The sequence below is a fragment of the Salvia splendens genome, chromosome 9, assembly GCF_004379255.2.
Source record: "Salvia splendens isolate huo1 chromosome 9, SspV2, whole genome shotgun sequence".
Taxonomy (NCBI): domain Eukaryota; kingdom Viridiplantae; phylum Streptophyta; class Magnoliopsida; order Lamiales; family Lamiaceae; genus Salvia; species Salvia splendens.
In genome coordinates this window covers 29,564,917-29,584,124 of record NC_056040.1, presented here as the reverse complement: position 1 = coordinate 29,584,124, position 19,208 = coordinate 29,564,917, and the positions used below count along the sequence as shown (strand labels likewise).

The following is a 19,208-nucleotide window of genomic DNA, read 5'->3' as shown; positions in this document are numbered from 1 at the left end:
CCCCAGAATCGCATCCGCCACTGGGAGAGCGGCCGCCGAACCCGCAACCACCGGAGCTGACTCCTCAGGCTCCGGCGATGGTTTCTTTGAACGCACTGGCGGAGTTCCTTAGACAGCAGGACCCGAATAGAGATTGGGCGACTGCGCTGGCAGGTTTCAGCCAAGTCGGGGGAAAATCGAGCAGAACCGGAGAAACCCCGATAGAAACTATAGCATAACCGATCGTGCAGCCCACCGTACAACCCCCCACTTCCATTCCGACTTCATCAACAATTGTGCCGGAAGGGGAACCTCCCTCGGCGACCGAACCGTCGGAATCCGCCCAAACTCCCCAACGAAGCGACTCAATGGATGTTGACCCCATCTCCGTCTACTACGATTCTGACCTAGAGGAAAGGGAAGCGAGAAGAAGAAAGAAGGAAAAGAGCCAGAAGGGAGGCGATGAACCAGAGAAAACGCCGACAGTGGAGCCCATTCCTCAAGAAACGGCGAGAGAAGAGATAGGTCTAAATGAGACGGCCAGAAAGCAGGGCCTAATGACTGATGAAGAATTTCAGGCTCTTTTGGATGAGGTAAATTGGACGGAAGATGGTACCGCCACGATGGCTGAGGGTCTAGACCTCTCATCAAGGGCAGTAGAAGAGGGTGAGAAGGACGATGGAGAGAACAACTCAGAAGGCCTAGCCGAACGGCCAGTAGACAAAGTGGTGGGAGGCCAGACTAGAGAAGAAGGGACAGAGTCAACAACTCCCCAGACGGAGGCCGGGAAGAGTAATGTGCATATCGAGGAGGAGGAAACAGTAGCAAGAACAGAGGTACCCGGACCAGTGGTACCGCCAGTGATAAAACCAAAAGCTGTCAAGAGGAAGTTGGTGTTGAAGGGCGACCCTAGGACTAAACAGCCGAAGCCGAAGAGGGTATCGCAAAGATGCTTAGGGAAGTGGGCATCCAGTAAAGCAAAGGTAAACACGGTGGCAGATCCGGTGGAGATTTTAAGCGAAGAGGAAGGGACCACTCCCACAAAACCTGGGGAGGGATCCTTACCCACTACTAATTTGGAGGATACTACGGTGGCAACCGAAGCGGTCTCCCAAACGCCGAGTGACCAGGGCGAAGAGACGATGCAGATGGCTGAGGTGCCGGACCTCGCATCTGCACCAGCTGGTCACGTCGAGCCGAGAACTGGAGGTACTCGTATCAGTACTGAGACCCGACCCTCTGCCCCAGACCAGCCTTCAACACACGCTGAGAAGGAATCGGAATACGAGCGAGATAGTGATGAGGACAGATACCGTGTAGAGAGAAAATGGAAGGGGAAGGCCCCTATGAAAAAGAAGCCCAGCAACAAGAAGCCGCGTATAGTGAACATTGGCATAGTCATTACTGAGTCAGTTCAACGAGCCCAGGAACACCAGAGGGAACAGAGTGATAGCGAATATGCTGTCAGTGAAGAGTCAGAATCGGACAGCGACATTTCCTTGGAAGATGAGGAGTACAGTGAGCAACAGCTTCCGCACGATCATTGGGAGCTAGTACATCCCCCGGTAGAGAGACTGAGGTACCGGCGCTGGACAGTGGACCTTACTGATGATCTGGTGGAGGATATGAAGTTATTCGACTCGAAGGAGCTACAAAAGGTTTTCGACAGCAAGGATGAAGGGAGTAAGCAAGTGAAGAGCGGAAAGGTACTTCATATTCCTTCTTTAGACGAGTTGGGTGCCCGCGAGCTGTTTCTCTCTTATTTGCGTGCGTTAGGATTCGAATGGTTGTTGGAGAATGGGAACCCGAATATCAGTGTTTGGCTAGCAAAACAGTTATTTACTACATTCAGATTCAGGGTCACCACAGATTTGGACGAGGTTTCTATTAGCTTTCGATTGTTTGGAGGGGAGATAAGCATGAATCTGATTGAATGGACAGTACGTTTGGGGATGTGTAGTCTGGAGGAGGCGATAGGATCGGAGTGGTAGAGCAGGGAACGGGGAATTCCCCGTAGACACGTGGACTTCAAGCCCCAGGAGGCATGGGAGGAGTTAACTCACCCAGCCTCTGGGGAATTTGCATCCACTCTCTCTCGCTCCATCCATTTCAATAACCCGATCCTACGCCTAGTACAACTCCATTTGGACTTCAATTTGCTGGGACAGTCGAACTCCACTGTAAGAACGTTGATGACGGAGTTATACCTTCTCTGGTGCGCCAAGCGCGGAAGGAAGTTACATCTGGGTTTTTGGACCATCTAATTGCCACCCATCCAGCGAGAAATCTCACTCTCTGCCATATCTTGGGAGTGTTCGTCAGAAACAACATCATCAACACAGAGGCTGAAGACTTATCCCCCCCCCAAATCATGGTAGATTCCCTTGGGTTGTTTGATACCCTATTTTTCGTCCGGGTGAATGCTGTGTATATGAGACAGGGAGTACCGCGTTTTTACGCGATGGGTGAGGAAGCTATACCGACTGGGATAGCTACAGCAAGCCAGAGAACACACGATCAAGAGCAGAGATAGGAGAAGTTAGAGAAGGTAGTGGAAGAGTTGGCGGAAGAGAATCGACAAGCTAGGGCGGAATTGGCTCGCCTTATAACGTGATGGAAGGAATTCTGAAGGAATTAGCGGAAGAAAGTTAGTACGAGGAAACGGACTAAGTGGCCATGGAGGCCAGGACAATGAACCCAGGGTGCCGGGGACAGAGGTAGCAGAACGAGAGGAAGAAGGTAACAGGGAACAAGCGAAATCTGAGGAAGAACCATCCGGGAACGAGGAAGAGGATCTGGCAGAACCACCTGCACCAATCCCTGCTCCGCGGAGGAGTAGCAGGAACATGTGACCACCACCCCCCTTGACAAGTTAGTTTTTTTCTTTTCCTTTTTAAGTTTTAGTTTTTCGTATTTCGTATTTTATGTGTTTTTTAGGTAGTATAATTTGCGTAGTATGTGAGCAAACCCCTTTCATAACACTTAGCCTATACAATAGTCTAAGTGTGAGAAGTCAAGGGTTTTCTATTTTTGGCGCATGTGTTTCTGTGTATGTGTTTTTATTTTTGAGTGCATGTTAGCTCACACTTAGCCTACTACGTAGCCTAAGTGTGAGGAGTTTTTGTATATATGTGTTTGTGTTTGTTGGGTTCTGTTTAAGTTTTAAAATTCTCCCACTTAGCCTATTATATAGTCTAAGTGTGAGAAGTTTTTAGTAGAAGCATGTGTTTTCTTGTTTGGTATGTCTGTGTGTCAGTCATACTAGACATTACCTTTTCCACTTCACAGCCTTATCTGAGGGCAGACACTTGTGAAGTGGGAGGGGGGATGCAATGGCCAGTATGACATATATATATTGGTTAGTGTTTGTGTTAGTTTCTTTCTAGGTCTAGTTTTTTTTAGGTCTGTTATACGTGTTGATTGGGCTTAAAACTCAACTGCCTCGATCTGGCGGTGAGGGTAATTGAAGGAGATAAGACATGCTAGAAAATGGAAACCACCCCCTTTAGTATCTCCTAGTCAGTATAGATGATGCGAGTATGAGAGAAAAACCCATCCTTAGAGCCAAACACAAAAGCCCTCCTAAAATGTGAGTTAAAAGCCTAAAGTGGAACCACTTTCCACTAATTCAGAAAAGAAAAGAGTGGCTGCCACATGATGTCTACGGTAAGGTGACCGCGTGTAACAAGACCTGAAAGCAGTAGGAACCCCCCCCCCCAAAAAAACCACCCTTAGAACCCATTTTCTAGCCATATATACCCAGATACAACCCACTAGCCACTGGAACTGTGTATGTGCAAGGCATAAGGGAAGAAGGCAACTGGCCTGCAGGACATACAAGAAGACAACCAACTGGAAGAGATAGAGAGACAAGGAGAAAATGACCAGGAAGTCATTCCAGGCCCAAAAAAAATAAGAAGGAATAAGGGTGGTGAAGCCACGAAAAGAAAGGAGGAAAATGGGAATAAAATGGTCGGAAACACTTGACCGCAAAAAATTTTTGAGAATGAATAAGGGTGGCGAAGCCACAAGACGCTACTGATCAGTTGGAGACCAATATCAGAAAATGTCCAGCCGTAAGAAGTATCAGCTGAAAGCTCAAATGCACATAGTTCTCCCACATCAAAATAAGTAGTAGTTTTGAACCTTAGAGCCTTAGGAACATCCATCCCAAACACTACAACCCAACAGCCCCATTACAAACCTTAAGCCCTTTAGGAGCTGCACGTGGAATCCGAGTCCAAAGCATCCGTGGTTTAGCATATTGAGAGAAAACAATCCTAACATCCCCGGTGAGGAATGAGTGACTGAGCAAATCCAGTGTTTGGCCGCGAGTATGGGTGATCTTGACGAGTAGATGTACTGACTGGGAAAGAAAAGGGGGGCGGCGGAAATTCAAGGCTGTTTAAGGCCGGATTACACCTGATCCCAAGGGGAGGGATAGTTTAAAATATAGCCCGATTGATGCGTTTAATGTGTTTAAGTGTTTCCTTTTGTCTTTTATGTTTGTTTGTCGTTGTTTATGTGTTTTTCTTTGTGTCAGGTTTAGAGTCTAGGTTAGGATAGAGTCGGTCAGAGGTGTAACCAGGCTAGAATTCGACTTATTTCTTTTTGTTGGTTCTTCACGCTTGAGGACAAGCATGTGGTAAGTGTGAGCAGTTTGATAAGTCGTATTCTAGGCCTTGGTTACTGGTCAATATAATGTGCATAGCTGGGAATTATCTGCAAAACAGTGCTTAAAGTGTGCAGGGAAAGTGTTCTAGCCAGTATGGGAATGTTTGGATAATTCAGGTGAAAAGGGCGTCAGTAGGGTGCAATACTGACCAGGATGCATGCCAAAAAGGCTCGAGATGGAGAAGAAGGATAGCTGGGAAAATCAGCTGCAAGCAAGGGGCAAAAGAGTCATTTCATTAAGAAAGTCTACCCTAAAAATCAAGGGAGGCCTCCCTATAAAAGGAAGCCACTTGAAGAGAGAATCATCATCAATTAGTTCATCAACTCCTACGCTTAGTTAGAAATCTCTCTTTGGTAGATGATTCCTTCAGCATTATCCTTCGTATTCTCGTTCCTCGCCACAGCCATGGTCACCTGAAGCTCATCAGTTCGCCGGAGTTCCCCATCCTCTCGTTCCAGTCAGCGTGTTTCGTAGTGTTAACAGTTTCATCGCCCGGAGTGGCAAAACAATCTTTACTTGCTTTCTTAGTTAATCGCACTTGTTTTCTTACTTTGGATCTGTTGCATTTTCAATACTTTCTGACTTGAAGTACTGTGGTTAAGATCCGAACGTTTTTTTATGCTAAGAAGTTGTTTTTGTGCATCGGTGCCTGTTTGATTCTGTTTCTTTCTGCCTAGATAGCTTAGATCTAACTGGTTCGGTAATTTCAAGGTATTGCAAGCATGTTTTCATTTCCGAATTGATAGATCTGAGTTCATGGGTTTATTTTGCTGTTAGATTCTAGATCTGAAATGGTTAAGTATGAAAGCCTAGTTTACGTGATTTCTGCCACCTTGCATGTCACCCAGTAAGCGTAATGTCAGTTTCGTTAGTTTACTCTTTTGATTTGGAGTTTAATTTGTTGGATCTGTGTTTTTAAAGTCGTTAATCTGCATTTCTTAACTGCAATTCTAGGTTTGTTGCTCTGATCTAACTCTTGTTGAAGAAGATAACATCCACGTCTATGTTTGGGACCAATTTTGCTTTTTAGTTACTTTATGCTTTTGTCCTTACCTCTCTCTACATTTTCTGCTGGTACCCTACAGATCTGTCAGTCAAGTCACCTAACGACCACTTTTTTCTCTGATATTCTGTTTAGCCTATTATAGTAACCCCGTACCTCCCACATAATTTCTGAAACATAATGTCCCCTACTCTCACGTACACAGCTGCTTATCAATCATCTCTCACACCTCCTAGTCAGTAGAGTTCCATCCTGATCAGTAGGATACATCCTTTGCTTGACGCGACACCTGACCCTTACTTCCATCCTATAACATTTCCTTTGTCAGCACCAAATTTTATGAAATGTTATTTTGTATTTTAATTGAAAAGAGAATAAAGTAGAGATAATAGTGTCTCTTAATCAATGTTGAACTAATTTCTAATGGATAATGTAGAACCAAAATACGAAAGATCATTGTTAAATAGCTCGGAGTTCATTGTTAGTTATTTTTTTGTTCATTAACATTTTATGTGCAATATGTTTGACACTCATGAGATAAATGAACTATAATACAAAATTTTGTAAAATAAACTATAAACAATAACTTTTTAATTGAATATTTTTTGAATGAGGTGGCCCATTCCCCACTAACATACTTCAATAACTTTTAAATTTTATATCTTTCAGAGTTTACTAATAATGCATTAAAATTCGTATTCATCCCAAATATTTCTATTTTTATTGGACACAAGGAGTGTTTCATACTAATATGATAATATTTTAAAATGGCCACTATTGTGTGTGTAATGATATGGGCCATAAGGAGTATTTCATAATAACAAGATAATGTTTTATATGATTTGATTATTAATGTTATTTCTATGAACTCGTGTATTTATGCAGGTATACTTGATACTAAATGGCCTCTATTATGTGTATAATGATAATTTGACAAATTTCAAAATTATAATGATATACTCCATCCGTCCATGAAAAATAGGACACATTGTGAATGTCACGAGTTTTAATGTGGAATTGGTAAAATAAGAGAGAAGGAAAAAAAGTAAGAGAGAAGTAGTGTTAGTGGAATATGGAGTCCATATTATTAGTAAGGGTAGTAAGAGAGAAGTGAAAAAAGTAAGAGAAAAATTGTTGAAAACTTTCCTTTTTTAAATGTGCTCTATTTTTCGTGGACAGCCAGAAATTGCAAATGTGCTCTATTTTTCGTGGACGAATGGAGTACTTTAATGGCAATCCTTGTAGTCATATCAATTTGTATACCAGCCACATTAGAGGATTGAGCGTCATCGACTTTCAGAATCGTGCGACCTTATTATATTATTTCCTTCATCCTAAGGTAGTTTAAGCATTTCTTTTGGGCACAAAATTTAAAAAATTAATGTATTAAAAGTTTAAATGAAGAGAGTTAAAAAAATAATAAAATAAGAGAGATGAAGAGCGAGTAAAGTATAAGAGAAGAAAAAATTTTGCTAAAAAATGACTCAACTACCCCAAGACAAACCAAAAAAATACGACTTAATTACCTTGGGGTAGAGGGAACATTACATAACAACACACATTTTGAACAATGGTACTCCCTCCGTCTCACAAGAATATGAACTTTTGGTTGTATGTGTTTTAATGCACAATTGACAAAGTAAGATAAGTACAAAGAAAAAGTAATTAAAGTATTGTTAGTGGGGAATAAGTCACATCTCATTAGAGACAAAAGAGTTTCTAAATTTAAAAAGTGCATATTTCTATGAGACAGACTAAAAAGGAAATAGTATATAATCTTGTGGGACAGAAGTGTGTAGAGATAACTATAATTTATCATAAAAAAAGTATTTTGTTTGTACTAAGGAAAGAATGTGTTGTTTTAAAAAATTGAGTGAAGTACGCAAATGGTCCCCAAACTATGCGTTTTGCACGCAAACGGTATCTGAACTTTAAAAATATCATGAGTAGTCTCTGAGCTAAGGTGTAATCACATTCATGGTACATTTTCACTATTCATCACTATTTTGCACCAAAAATGCCCAAATGCATAAAGGGCATTTTTGGACTTTCATATCTAGGTACTAGATATGATATTTTCTCTGTCTCTCTCTTGAGTATTAGATATGATATTTTTTTTATAGTTTAAGTGCCTAAAAATATTTTTCATTTCACTTTTTCAATCACTTTATGTCAGATCCCCTATCTCTCTATTTCTCTAAAACTTTTAAAAATTAAATCAAAAAAATACTATGAAGTTCTTAAATAAATTAATTATAAAAATTAAAATTATAAATATAATTTTAAAATTACTTGTAGGTAAATTTAATTTTAATTGTGATTCAATTATTTTTTAATATTAAAAATTAAAATTTTTGGATTAACTAAAAATTTAGAACTAATTAAAAAATTTATTTTTTAATATTAAAAATATAATCAAATCGCAAATTAATTTAGTTATAAATTATTTTGATAATTAAATTTATAATTTCAATTTTTTAATTAATATATTTAAGAATTTTCATAGTATTTTTTATTTTAATTTTTTACTCCTTTATACAATAATAGTTTAAGAGAAAGAGAGATAAAGATGATTTGACATAAAGTGATTAAAAAAGTGAAGTGAAAATATCATTTTAGGTATTCAAACTATAAGAAAATATCATATCTAATACTAGAGAGATATAAAGAAAATATTATAATCCTTCCGTCCTATAAAAATATGTGCACTTTCTTTCGCCCGTCCCACAAAAATATGTGCATTTCATTTTTGGAAAGTTATATCAATTTAATAATGTATGACCTCCTATCCACTAACACTACTTTAACTACCATTCTCCTCCTCTCTTTTATTTTACCATATCATTCTCCTTATCTATCTTACTTTACCAATTTTATCTTAATTCCCGTGTCATTCCCATTGTCCATCTTTTAATGGGACGGAGGGAGTATTCATTATCTAGATATGAATTTCCAAAAATGCCCTTTATGCCTTGGGTGCAATTTTGGTGTAAAATTGTAATGAATAGTGAAAAAGTATTATATATGTAATTACAGGGACAATCCATTATATTTTTAAAGTTCAAACGCATAGTTCAGGGACCAAGGGACCATTTGCGTGCAAAAATTTAATCCATGTACGAGGTGAGGAGAAGATAAAATCTGACATGAGCATACCAACCCAAATTCAAATTTAGATAAAATTAAAAAAAATTGTTTTGAATATTAATAGAATAACAATACCATACTATTTACAGATTGTGTACCATTGCAGGACTCTGTGACTCAAGAAATACGTGCTATTCACAACACTATAATGCTTTTCATATACTTTCCTTTTTCTTATCCCCCTATTAGCTATGATCTGAAATTTGACATAAACGTATATGTTTTTCTTTCTTTTTTTCCTCACCCGTTCGCCATCGCCGGAAAATCCTCGCTACTAAAACGACACGAGTACTTTTCTTTAGAGAGACCATCTCACGGGTTAGGTTGAGAGACACTGTCGTAGATTTCATCAACGTGAGCTGCAGGAACATAGACGACATTCTGCAACGAGCTATGGTTTCGGCCATAAAAAGCATAAACGAGTGCACCTATCGCTAGCCACACTGATACGCGCATCCAAGTATCACCGCTGCATATTTGTCGCACGGGGAATTGTTATAAACGAAAAACATCAAATATTCCTAAACTTAACTTACGAATTCGATATCCAAGAATACTAACCCGAGGTTGATTAATAGATAGACATTGATCAGAATGCTAGCAATAGGCAGCAATGGAACAAATGGGCAAATGAATCCTGAAAGAGTAACGACACTTCTATGACCATGAGCAGCAACCAAAAAGAACGAAGCAAAAGAGTTCATATCTTATCAGACATACCTCCTGTTTGGCCGAAACTGTGCCTAGCGTCATCTTGGTCGATCCAGGTAAGCAATATGAGACCCGACATAACCAGAACTCCGCCAATCCCACATAGAGAATACCGATACGTGCTGGAATTAATTATTGTTATTTGGTCTAGAAATTCGCACGAGGAAATCAAAACATGGGGAAACCTAACATGCATTTGAAACCATGAATGTACCTAAACAGGGTCCGACTTGAAGCAGCAGAAGTTAGAATGAGCACACCAACGCACGTGCACGTGATTGCCCAGCCAGCAATAGTCCGCCGGTTCTCTTCACTTGTCAAATCTGCAACATTTATGAACAAAAGGGAGAATCAGATACTGGAGATAATAGAATCAAGATTCATCAAATGCTTAGTAGAAAATCGGATGAACTAACAGCTCAACTGCACAGCTACTTTGTCGAGAAGGGGATCTTCTAAAGGTGTGTCTTTGTTAACTAGGACGGGAACTTGGTCCTCTGATGTAATAGCTTTAGCATCGGCATCGTCTGCATCAGAATACTTGGAAGAAACTGAATCTACTGCTTCCTGAAATGATGATGGGACTGGAACAACGTCGGGTGGAATGTATCTCAGTATTAGAACGGAAATTGCCACCATAGTAAATGCGAGAAGTGTGCCAACGCTAACCTGCACATAGAAACAAAAGCGATGAAGACTAGTATAAATAATTCTAGTGATGAACCAGATCTCAATAACTGTAATTTCACCACACCATTCCAGACAACGCTTCCACGTCCATGAAGAATGCCAAGAGTGCTGCAAGAAAACCGGTCACGATAGTGCTCTTCAGTGGAACTTGGGTTTTTATATTGACATCTGAAAAAAATGATGGTAGCAATCCGTCTCTCGCCATTGCCATTAGTATTCGCGGCTGAATACACAAACAGAATCGGAAAAAAAAATACTAATCTCAAACTAATACAGAAATTGGTCTAAGCATAAATTTCACATACAGGAAAGATTATAATCACCTGTGGAAGGATTGAACCCATCAACGTTGAACAAAGAGCGGTACAAGCGCCTATCGTTACTATATACCTACATCACATCCAATTAGAGACATGAAAAATGAGATAAGATTTGAATGGAGAAATTCCGAATGCATGAGCAGGATAAAACTATCTACTTACGCTGCCCAGTTACATCCATTACTAGCAAATGCCGATGTTATGGGAGTGTCTGGATCGATCGCGAAATACGGTACTAAACCAACAATGACTGCAGAAACCAACATGTACAGGGCACAACATATCGACAGGGCAAGACCAATACCCATTGGCAAATCTCTCTGTGGGTTCTTCACCTGCAGACAGATTTAGATTTCCAACAAATGAGGCTGCAATCTCCATAGGCAAATTTCGAGATAATATTCCGTACCTCTTCGGCTGTACTAGCAACTGAATCAAATCCTATGTATGAAAAGAAAACAGTTGAAGCACCGGCAAGCATCCCATCAGCCCCAAAAGGAAAATATCTGATAAAAGTATTCAAAATTAATATATCAAATAAAAAAAACAGAAACCAAATAATTAGGCAAGAAAGTAAAATACCCTGACTGAAGTTGGTAACCAGGCCATCCGGTCTTGAAACCCAAATATCCTCCGGCTATGATGACGAAGATCATAGCACAAATGTTTGCAGCAGTGACAATTCCTTGGACAAATGTACTCTGCAAAAATCATGTATGAGTGAGCTAGAATTGTAATCAGAAGGAAAGAAAATTCTCAGGATAAAATGAGGATATTAGCAAGAGACCTCTTTGATTCCCACACATAAAAGTCCAGTGACCACAACAACTAAGATGGCTGCACAAGGGTCGACTACAACGTCAATCCCGGGGATGGTATAGCGAGCTAGAAACATAGGGAGGCTATCTGACCCTCCAAACAGAAAGGCCTGAAGGAAAACGAGAAGAACAAAATCAATGCAATAACAAGATATTTGCTGTTTTCCGTTGGACTAGATAGAATATAGCTAAGAAATTCCACTTTACAAATAAATAAAAAATAATCACACCAGATTTGGTGATATTCCACGGGCAACGGCAGAACCTCCTATTGTGTATTCCAAGATCAATGCCCAACCAATCAACCAAGCAACACTGCATGAGAAGAGTCTTACATCAATGTTTCCATATGTAAACAAGTGATCAAACTGGTGCAGTTCCAATAGCAGTTGAACTAGTCTTATAGAAAACGAAAAAAATGGATATTATTTACTAAGTTTCAGATTCAAGTAAAACAGTCTGCATAGCCTAATGGAGTATTGAATTAAAACACACATTATCTATCTGCTTCGGCCAAAGATAGGAAAGTTATACACGAGGCAGTATGAACAAAGTTCAAACGTGCATACCCTTCTCCAACGCAGATGTAAGAGTAGTGATAGGCACTTCCAGCAGAAGGGCAACGACTTGCTAGCTCAGCGTAGCAGAATGCAGAAAGAGCAGCTGCTATCCCGGCAATCAGGAAGGAAAATGTAAGCGCTGGCCCTGAGTGCTCTCTCGCAACAGTACCAACAAGAATATATACTCCAGCACCGATAGTCGAACCAACTCCTGGGAGTCCACAAAACATCAATTTAGGCCCCACATCCACATGCCAATGCATTTGTAACATACCAACAACAAAAACATCCCATAAAACTAAAGAAATCGAAAACAACAAAATTGTTCGATACCTATGGCTATGAGATGAGGAATAGTGAGAGCCTTAGCCAAATTTTGATGAGACGACGTCGTCTTGGGACGATCAGAATCAACCTGTTTCCTCCTCACGAGAGACATGAAACCCCCGCCGTTACAGTTTCCATTGCTATTATCATTCTGCGCATCACTGAGAAATTCCATCACAACCCAAATTGGGTGCTTCAAGATTTAATTTTCCCACCAATTATGGATTTCTTTTAAGAGAAACTAAAGCTTTGCCGGTATATTCGAGCACGATTTCTCTTCCTTTTTGCGAATTCCACCACACACGCATGAAAATCTTGAACAGGGATTATGGTAAACGTTTCAGAGCAGCCCCAAAGAGGATAACGATTGAATTTTTTGACGGATCAGAGCGGGTGTTTCTGTTGCAGAGATTCAGCTGAGATTGAGGAAAAACGACGGAATTTTAGTTGTTGTTGTTGTTGTTTTATTTGGGGTTGCTCAATGCATGTGTTCTTATTAACTCTGCTCTAGTCCACTCATTTTCATTTTTTTATTGGTCTCATAGATTTCATTCCTAAATTGAAATTACTAGATGTTAAATGGAATATAATTCTTTTGGAAATTGACTGACGCGAAATATTGTGGTAACTTGGTATGCAATAATGATTATAAAAATGGTCTTTAAAATTTGAAACGGATAGAAATGGAAAACAACATTTAACTTGCAAAAAAAGTATAATAATTTTAAAAATGGTCTTTAAAATTTGAAAACAACATTTAACCGGATGGAAATGGAAAGCAACATTGTTTAGTGAATTCATAATCATTGTCTGACGTCATGCATGGATATTGGATAGGGCGACGCGGTGCTCTGTGTATCTTATTTTGGCCATTTGCATTTGCGTGTATAATAGTACAAAAATATTCGAACAAATTAGTTATGCCAATTATTTTGAATTTTGAATGTTGTAGACTTACTACTCCCTCCGTCCCGGGCTACTCGCTCCTTTCCTTTTCGGCACGGAGATTAAGGAATGAGTGTATAGGAAAGTCAAAAATGACGGTTGTAGGTGAAAATTTTTACTAAAAATGGAAAGAGTGCAAGTAACTTGGGACGCCCAAAAAGGAAATAAGTGCGAGTAGCTTGGGACGGAGGGAGTACTATTCATTAAATATTTAATAAGGGGCGGAGCGACCGAACTTTTATGTATTAGCTAGAAGCCTTAGATGTCACCACGGTTCGGGAACCGGCAGTTCACGGTTCGGAACTGCCGGTTCCGGTTCAAGAAAGGCGTGAACCTGAACCGGCCCAGCCAAGGTTCGGCGGTTCCGGTTCCTGAACCGTGAACCGCCGGAACCGGCGGTGCATATCCGGTTCCGGGCCGGTTCCCGACCGGTTCGTCCGGTTCGGCAGTTCATTTTATTTTTTTTATTTTTTTTTACATTGTAAATTTGTAATTCAAGTAAAATATGTAAATATATTTGCATAAATAAAATTAGAATAAAGCGATGTTCAAATGCAATTTTATTGATACAGATTACAACTTCAAAATTACAAATTACAACTTTAAAATTACAAATTACAACTTAAAATTTACAACTTTAAAATTACAAATTACAACTTAAAATTTACAAATTACAACTTATAAATTATAAATTATAAAAGACTTAAAGTCTTGATTACAATTTACAAATTACATATTCGAAACAAATGGGAGAAAAAAAAATAAAGGAAAAGGACTCAAACTCAACTTAAATTTTAAATTTAAGTTGAGATGCCTACGTATCCTCAATGCTCAATTGCATTTTGGAATCAAAGTCCACGTAGTTCTCTTACCTTGCTTACCTATTTGGCTTGATCGGAGGAATTGGCGCCTACTCTTCTTCGTCGGGGAAGTTGTAACACCCGTACCTTTAAGTACGAATCTAATTTATGTAACGAAATAATTGATAAAATTATTTCGAATATTATGCTCCTCGATAAATGTGTTTTGGGAAGTAGTATGTTTTATGTGTTTAATGTGAAAGGGGACGTACTTTTTTTTAGTTAATTATGAACGTTGGGAGACATGTTGAAGGTCTCGTTGAAGGAATGGCGACGATATTGCTATATTTAGCATGATGAAGGAAATACGTGGAGATGAATATTTTCTTATGGAAGACGACGTGCGTAAATCGAGGAATGGTTGAAGGAATTATATTTGGAATAACACCAAATATAAGTTGTGCCGTTAAACGTACTTTAATTTTTGTTTGTGAAGAACGAGTTAACAAAATTAAATAAAGACCCATGAATTTTAATTATCGAAGTAAAATATGAAAATATAAAGTATGAATTTATTTTGGGCTTTGCAAATTTAAGTAGAGTCCAATTGTCTATCTAAAGTAGAGTCCAATCTAACTAAATAATAATATTTCTAACATGGGCTTACATTAACTTGAGCCCAACAACAAAATTTAATTGGAGCCCAAATCTATCCAAGAAAATGGGAGCAAGCCCAAGAAATTTTTTCTTCCTTCCTTCTCCCTTCCACCTCTCGGCCGAATGTTCCAGGGAGGCTCTCCACCTCCAACTCTCTTCACCTTCCATCTTCCCTCAGTAACTCCACAAAGAAATCAAGAGTCACTTAAGTGTTAAACTTATTTATCTTTTCCCCACCCTTCCACTTCAACACTTCAAGCAAAACAAAAGAAAAAAACAGTGAGAGTGAGAGAGGGAGCCGGGAGTGCCGAGAAAGGGAGCAGGAGGAGGATTTTTCACCATTATTGTCCATTCAGCAGCAGCAGCAGTGGCGTCGCGGCGAGACAGCAGCGGCTTCGCGACTTCCCGGTGACTCCGGCGGCAGCTCCGACGACGGCAGTAAGCCGGAGCGAGCGGCGGGATGGGGAAAGTCTGCGTTTCTGTGATTCAGTCGATTTGGGGGAGGGAGTAAGGTAGAGAGAGAGATAAAAGAATGGGGCTTGTTTTAACAAATGTTTTGGGCCTTTACTTTTTGGGCAAAATTTTATTTAGGGGAGGATTTAATTTTAAGTTGGGCCTTTCTTTTTGGGGCTTTTAAATCTATTTGGAAGTAGGAAATGAGGAAGATAATTAAGGTGTGGGCCGATAACTCAATCGTAAAGAATAATTTAAGTTAATCGCGGGAAAATTTAATTTAAATTCCCGGAATGATTTTGAAGGATGAATAATTCTATTCTAATTGTAAAAAAATATATTTTCAACGATAAATAATTGCGATAATTAAAGTATACGCTTAAATAATTTTTAGAAATTATTTTCAACGACATGGAAAATACGAGGAGCCAACGCAGGAAAGAACGAGCGTAAGCGGCCGACCGGCGTCGTACGCGACGCCTTGGGCGGCTGCCGAATAATCGAAAACGCATGAAAACCGAGAAAAATGAATTAAAAGATTTTAATTAGAGTGCATGCATTCTAAATACCTTCGTTACCGAGAATTGATGTGAACTTTATGTATTTTCCGAAAAGGTGGTTCGCACACACGCTAAAAGTCGGAACGAGGAACTATTTACGGAAATCCTAAGCTTTTGAGGTGGGCTTTATTACTTTAACTTTTATTTTAAATTGGTATGTTTATGGTGTAATAAGGATGGTTTTTAAATAGTATGTCATGCCGTGTTTTATGTTTTGAAATTGCCTATCTCATTGTCTACTAGAATAAAACTCTACTAGACTTTGATGGTTAACGAATTCGGGTCTAACTAGGGTCTAAGCCCTACTTAGGCTAGTGCACTGATGGGGATCGTGAGCCGTCCCCTAGGTCGGCCGGTCCAGTGATCAAGTTTGTGGCCACATTCTCGTTTCACATGATGGTTCAGATATGGTATATAATGGAGGATGATGTTTGTCTGCGCAGACACTATTTTTTTTAAGGAATGATTTTGGTGTTTCTCGGTCTTTTTAAAGTAAAACCCGAGATTCACTCTATCATGGCTTGACATATCTTAGCGATAAATGTATTTCGGGCATGAGTTCACTGGGTGCATCAAGTACTCAGCCCCTGCATATGTTTTCACTATGTGCAGGTTGAGCGAGGTCGGGAGGCGGAGGATGTTGAGCGATGATTCAAGAAACATATTCAATAATTGTTCCGGTTACTATTATGTCTTCATACATAGTAGTAGCTAAACTCTCATTTGCTTCCGCTACTCTACGTTTTTAAGAATCTCTTTACTTTCCTTTGAGTTGTCAAACTATGTCACTTACGTTATGTATTTTCGGGATTTGAACGTTGTTTGATTAATGAAATTTCATCTTTTGATCGATATTTCGTATTCCCTTGATTGCTACCCCCTTCTTCCCCGCTTCTTAATTTCCCCACTAGTCACGATTCCCCGTGCTTCCTATCCTTAGGAAATGCGGTCGTGACAGAAGTAGTCTTGGTCGGGTTGTACTACTTGATTGTCCCAATCCAGTTCTTGCCCGGTGAGTCTACTTCTTCTGTCGTCCAAGACGTTGCCTCCAACACTAAAGGCGGACTCGACGGTGACAGTGGAAGCCGGAACCGAAAAGATCTCCTTGGCCATTGATACAAGGATGGGAAAATCTTTCTCGTGTGATCCCCACCAATCTAGGACGTCGATTTGTTGGAGAACGGGACCTCCTTCTTCCTCATTGAATGAAAAGTGTGAGTCAAAATATAAATCTAACTCACTTGTCGAATTTGTCGTCCTTCCTCCGCTGCTGAAGCCGTATAGGTCCACCAATTGGGATTGGGCGTCGAGGTCATCAACTTGGAAGAAGCCAAAGTTATGTGTTTGACGGGGGGTCTAGGTCTCACTTGGTGGGTAGTGTTGTACTTGGCTTCGTAATCGTGAAAGAGAGCCCGCAAGTCGAACTCAAAACTTCTTTGGAGGCTTGGGAGGTGGGGGAGGTTTATTTGGAATGTTTGGGCTAGGTTTATGTAGTTGTCGTCGTCCTCGTCAGTTTGCAAAGCTCGGAGTGGTTCAAGATCAATAGAAGCCAAATTGTTGTAATAAAATTCTAAAATTTTGAAAGTACCAACTAGTTTTCACTTTGGATCCAAAACTTTGGCAAGCAAAAAAACCGTTGGGATCTCATTGAAATACTTGAGCCATTTTTCAACCATGTAATATAAAACACACATTAACTCAAGATTGTGTGTGGAATTTTTCATTGCAGTTTTAAAACCAAGTGATATGATCATGCAATGTTCTAAAACACGAACGGATGTGCAATAATACACACCCGATAACTCAACAGTGGCATTTCGAAAACCTTTAAATAATTTAAATAAGCTCATGCTTTGATCCCAACAAGAAGATGTTAGATATAAATCATCAACAGGGTAAGTTCTATAAAAATCAACCAAATATCCTATATGCTTTAATGTAGAATGCAACATATCATATGTAGAGTTCCATCTAGTAGACACGTCTAAAGTAAAAGTTATGTACCTTATTTTCTTCGAGTGGCAATACTTCTTTCACGCCTTGCCAATTTGAGGCTTCCAGTGAATCAAGGATACAGCTGTAGTAATAGGTTGAATATGTGTTTGCCATAAAGACAAAACATCTTGTACACATAAGTTTAAAATATGACAAATACATCGTTGGTGAAAAAACTTACCACTTATCACCGGGGAGCAAGCCGCAATTAAATCGGATATACTTGCGGTGTTAGCGGTTGCGTTATCAAAACCAACCGAAAATATCTTGTTGCATAACTCATACTCATTCAAAACTTGAATAATTAGAGATGCAATTGCTTGTGCTGTGTGTGGGGAAGGAAATTGTCTAAAACAAATTAAACGTTTATTTAAAGACCAACTATTGTCTATAAAATGACATGAAATTCCCATGTAAGAATTTCGTTGGAAAGAATCCGTCCACACATCGGAGCAAATATTAACTTTGTGCCCCAAGGTGGATAGAAATTTTCCAACCTCTCTTTTTTTGTCAAAAAACTGACGGTTGTTAGATCTTTGAGCAGTAGAGGGGGGAATTCTTTTTGTAGCAATATTAAAAGCGGTTTGCATAGTAACTTCATATTTTTTGTCATTAAAAAAATTGAACGGCAAATGTTTCATTGCCGCCCATCTTACCATAGCATCGGTAACATTTTTGGGGTCATATTTAAATAGAGGCGTACCTGTTTGAGACGATGAGCCGGAGGGGAAGTTTATTTGGCTTTGGGACTTAGTATGCCCATATTCCACGGGGTGTTTTGACTTCAAATGGCGATGGAGAGTACCATATCCCCCACCGGTTCCAAATGGATAGACTTTATCGCAATAGTTGCAGTATGCTTTGAACTCACTTGTCTCCACGGTAGTGGTCGGATCATTAGGATTTGAAATTACCACCGGGACCTTCTTGTAATGTTTGGTGAAAATATCAGATTTCAACTTGGGAGGCATCTTCTTCTTTTGTCTTCCTGCGGAAGGATGAGGAGCATCGGCCTCCTCATCATCATTTTCGCCTACTTGGGCGGTGCTAGAAGGGGGAATTGATGCGATCCATCATCGCCTTCGTCCGACGATAGATTCACATCGTACTCGAAACGCGAAGCCGAATGTGAATGCCCCCCTTGTTGGTCGTCGTCGGCGAGGGCAAGTAACAAGGCAGCATTTCGATCTTCTTCCTCCTACGAAAATTATACAACTAAGTAAAAATACTAACATAAAAATAAAACACATAGACACATAGATGTTGAAAAATGAAATTATGAATTTAATAAAAATGAATTAACAAAAACAAAAACATATTAGAAATTACTTGTGCTCGAAGAGTGGCTCGCCTTCCCACCTCCTCCGCAACTTGTGCTCTAGTAGGGGCACGACGACGACGAGTATCACTTTGATCTTGGGTAATTCTCTTGCCCCGATCACCGCCACGACGAGATGAAGACATGATGTTTATGGAAATTGAAAGTGGAGAATAGAGAGTAGTGTGATTGTGTGAATATGATAACGTGAACAACGTGAGTAAATTATGAGCGCAAATAACGTAAACAA

The 19,208-nt window shown here is 39.7% G+C and overlaps 2 protein-coding genes across 2 annotated transcripts; one reads left to right on the top strand and one right to left on the bottom strand.

The window, feature by feature from the left end:
* Positions 1-347: 347 nt before the first annotated feature.
* Positions 348-2,831, top strand: LOC121749394. Its single transcript, XM_042143967.1, has 2 exons — positions 348-1,497; positions 2,611-2,831. The coding sequence occupies exons 1-2, from the start codon at positions 348-350 to the stop codon at positions 2,829-2,831; spliced, it is 1,371 nt and encodes a 456-aa protein (XP_041999901.1).
* A 6,008-nt stretch (positions 2,832-8,839) lies between these two features.
* Positions 8,840-12,719, bottom strand: LOC121748995 (cationic amino acid transporter 2, vacuolar-like). Its single transcript, XM_042143601.1, has 14 exons — positions 12,237-12,719; positions 11,913-12,114; positions 11,574-11,658; positions 11,313-11,453; positions 11,108-11,226; positions 10,935-11,031; positions 10,688-10,860; positions 10,529-10,595; positions 10,270-10,428; positions 9,932-10,184; positions 9,730-9,838; positions 9,525-9,637; positions 9,366-9,441; positions 8,840-9,273 (listed from the first exon to the last, which is right to left on the bottom strand). The coding sequence occupies exons 1-14, from the start codon at positions 12,403-12,405 to the stop codon at positions 9,117-9,119; spliced, it is 1,920 nt and encodes a 639-aa protein (XP_041999535.1). The 5' UTR covers positions 12,406-12,719; the 3' UTR covers positions 8,840-9,116.
* Between the last annotated feature and the right edge of the window lie 6,489 nt (positions 12,720-19,208).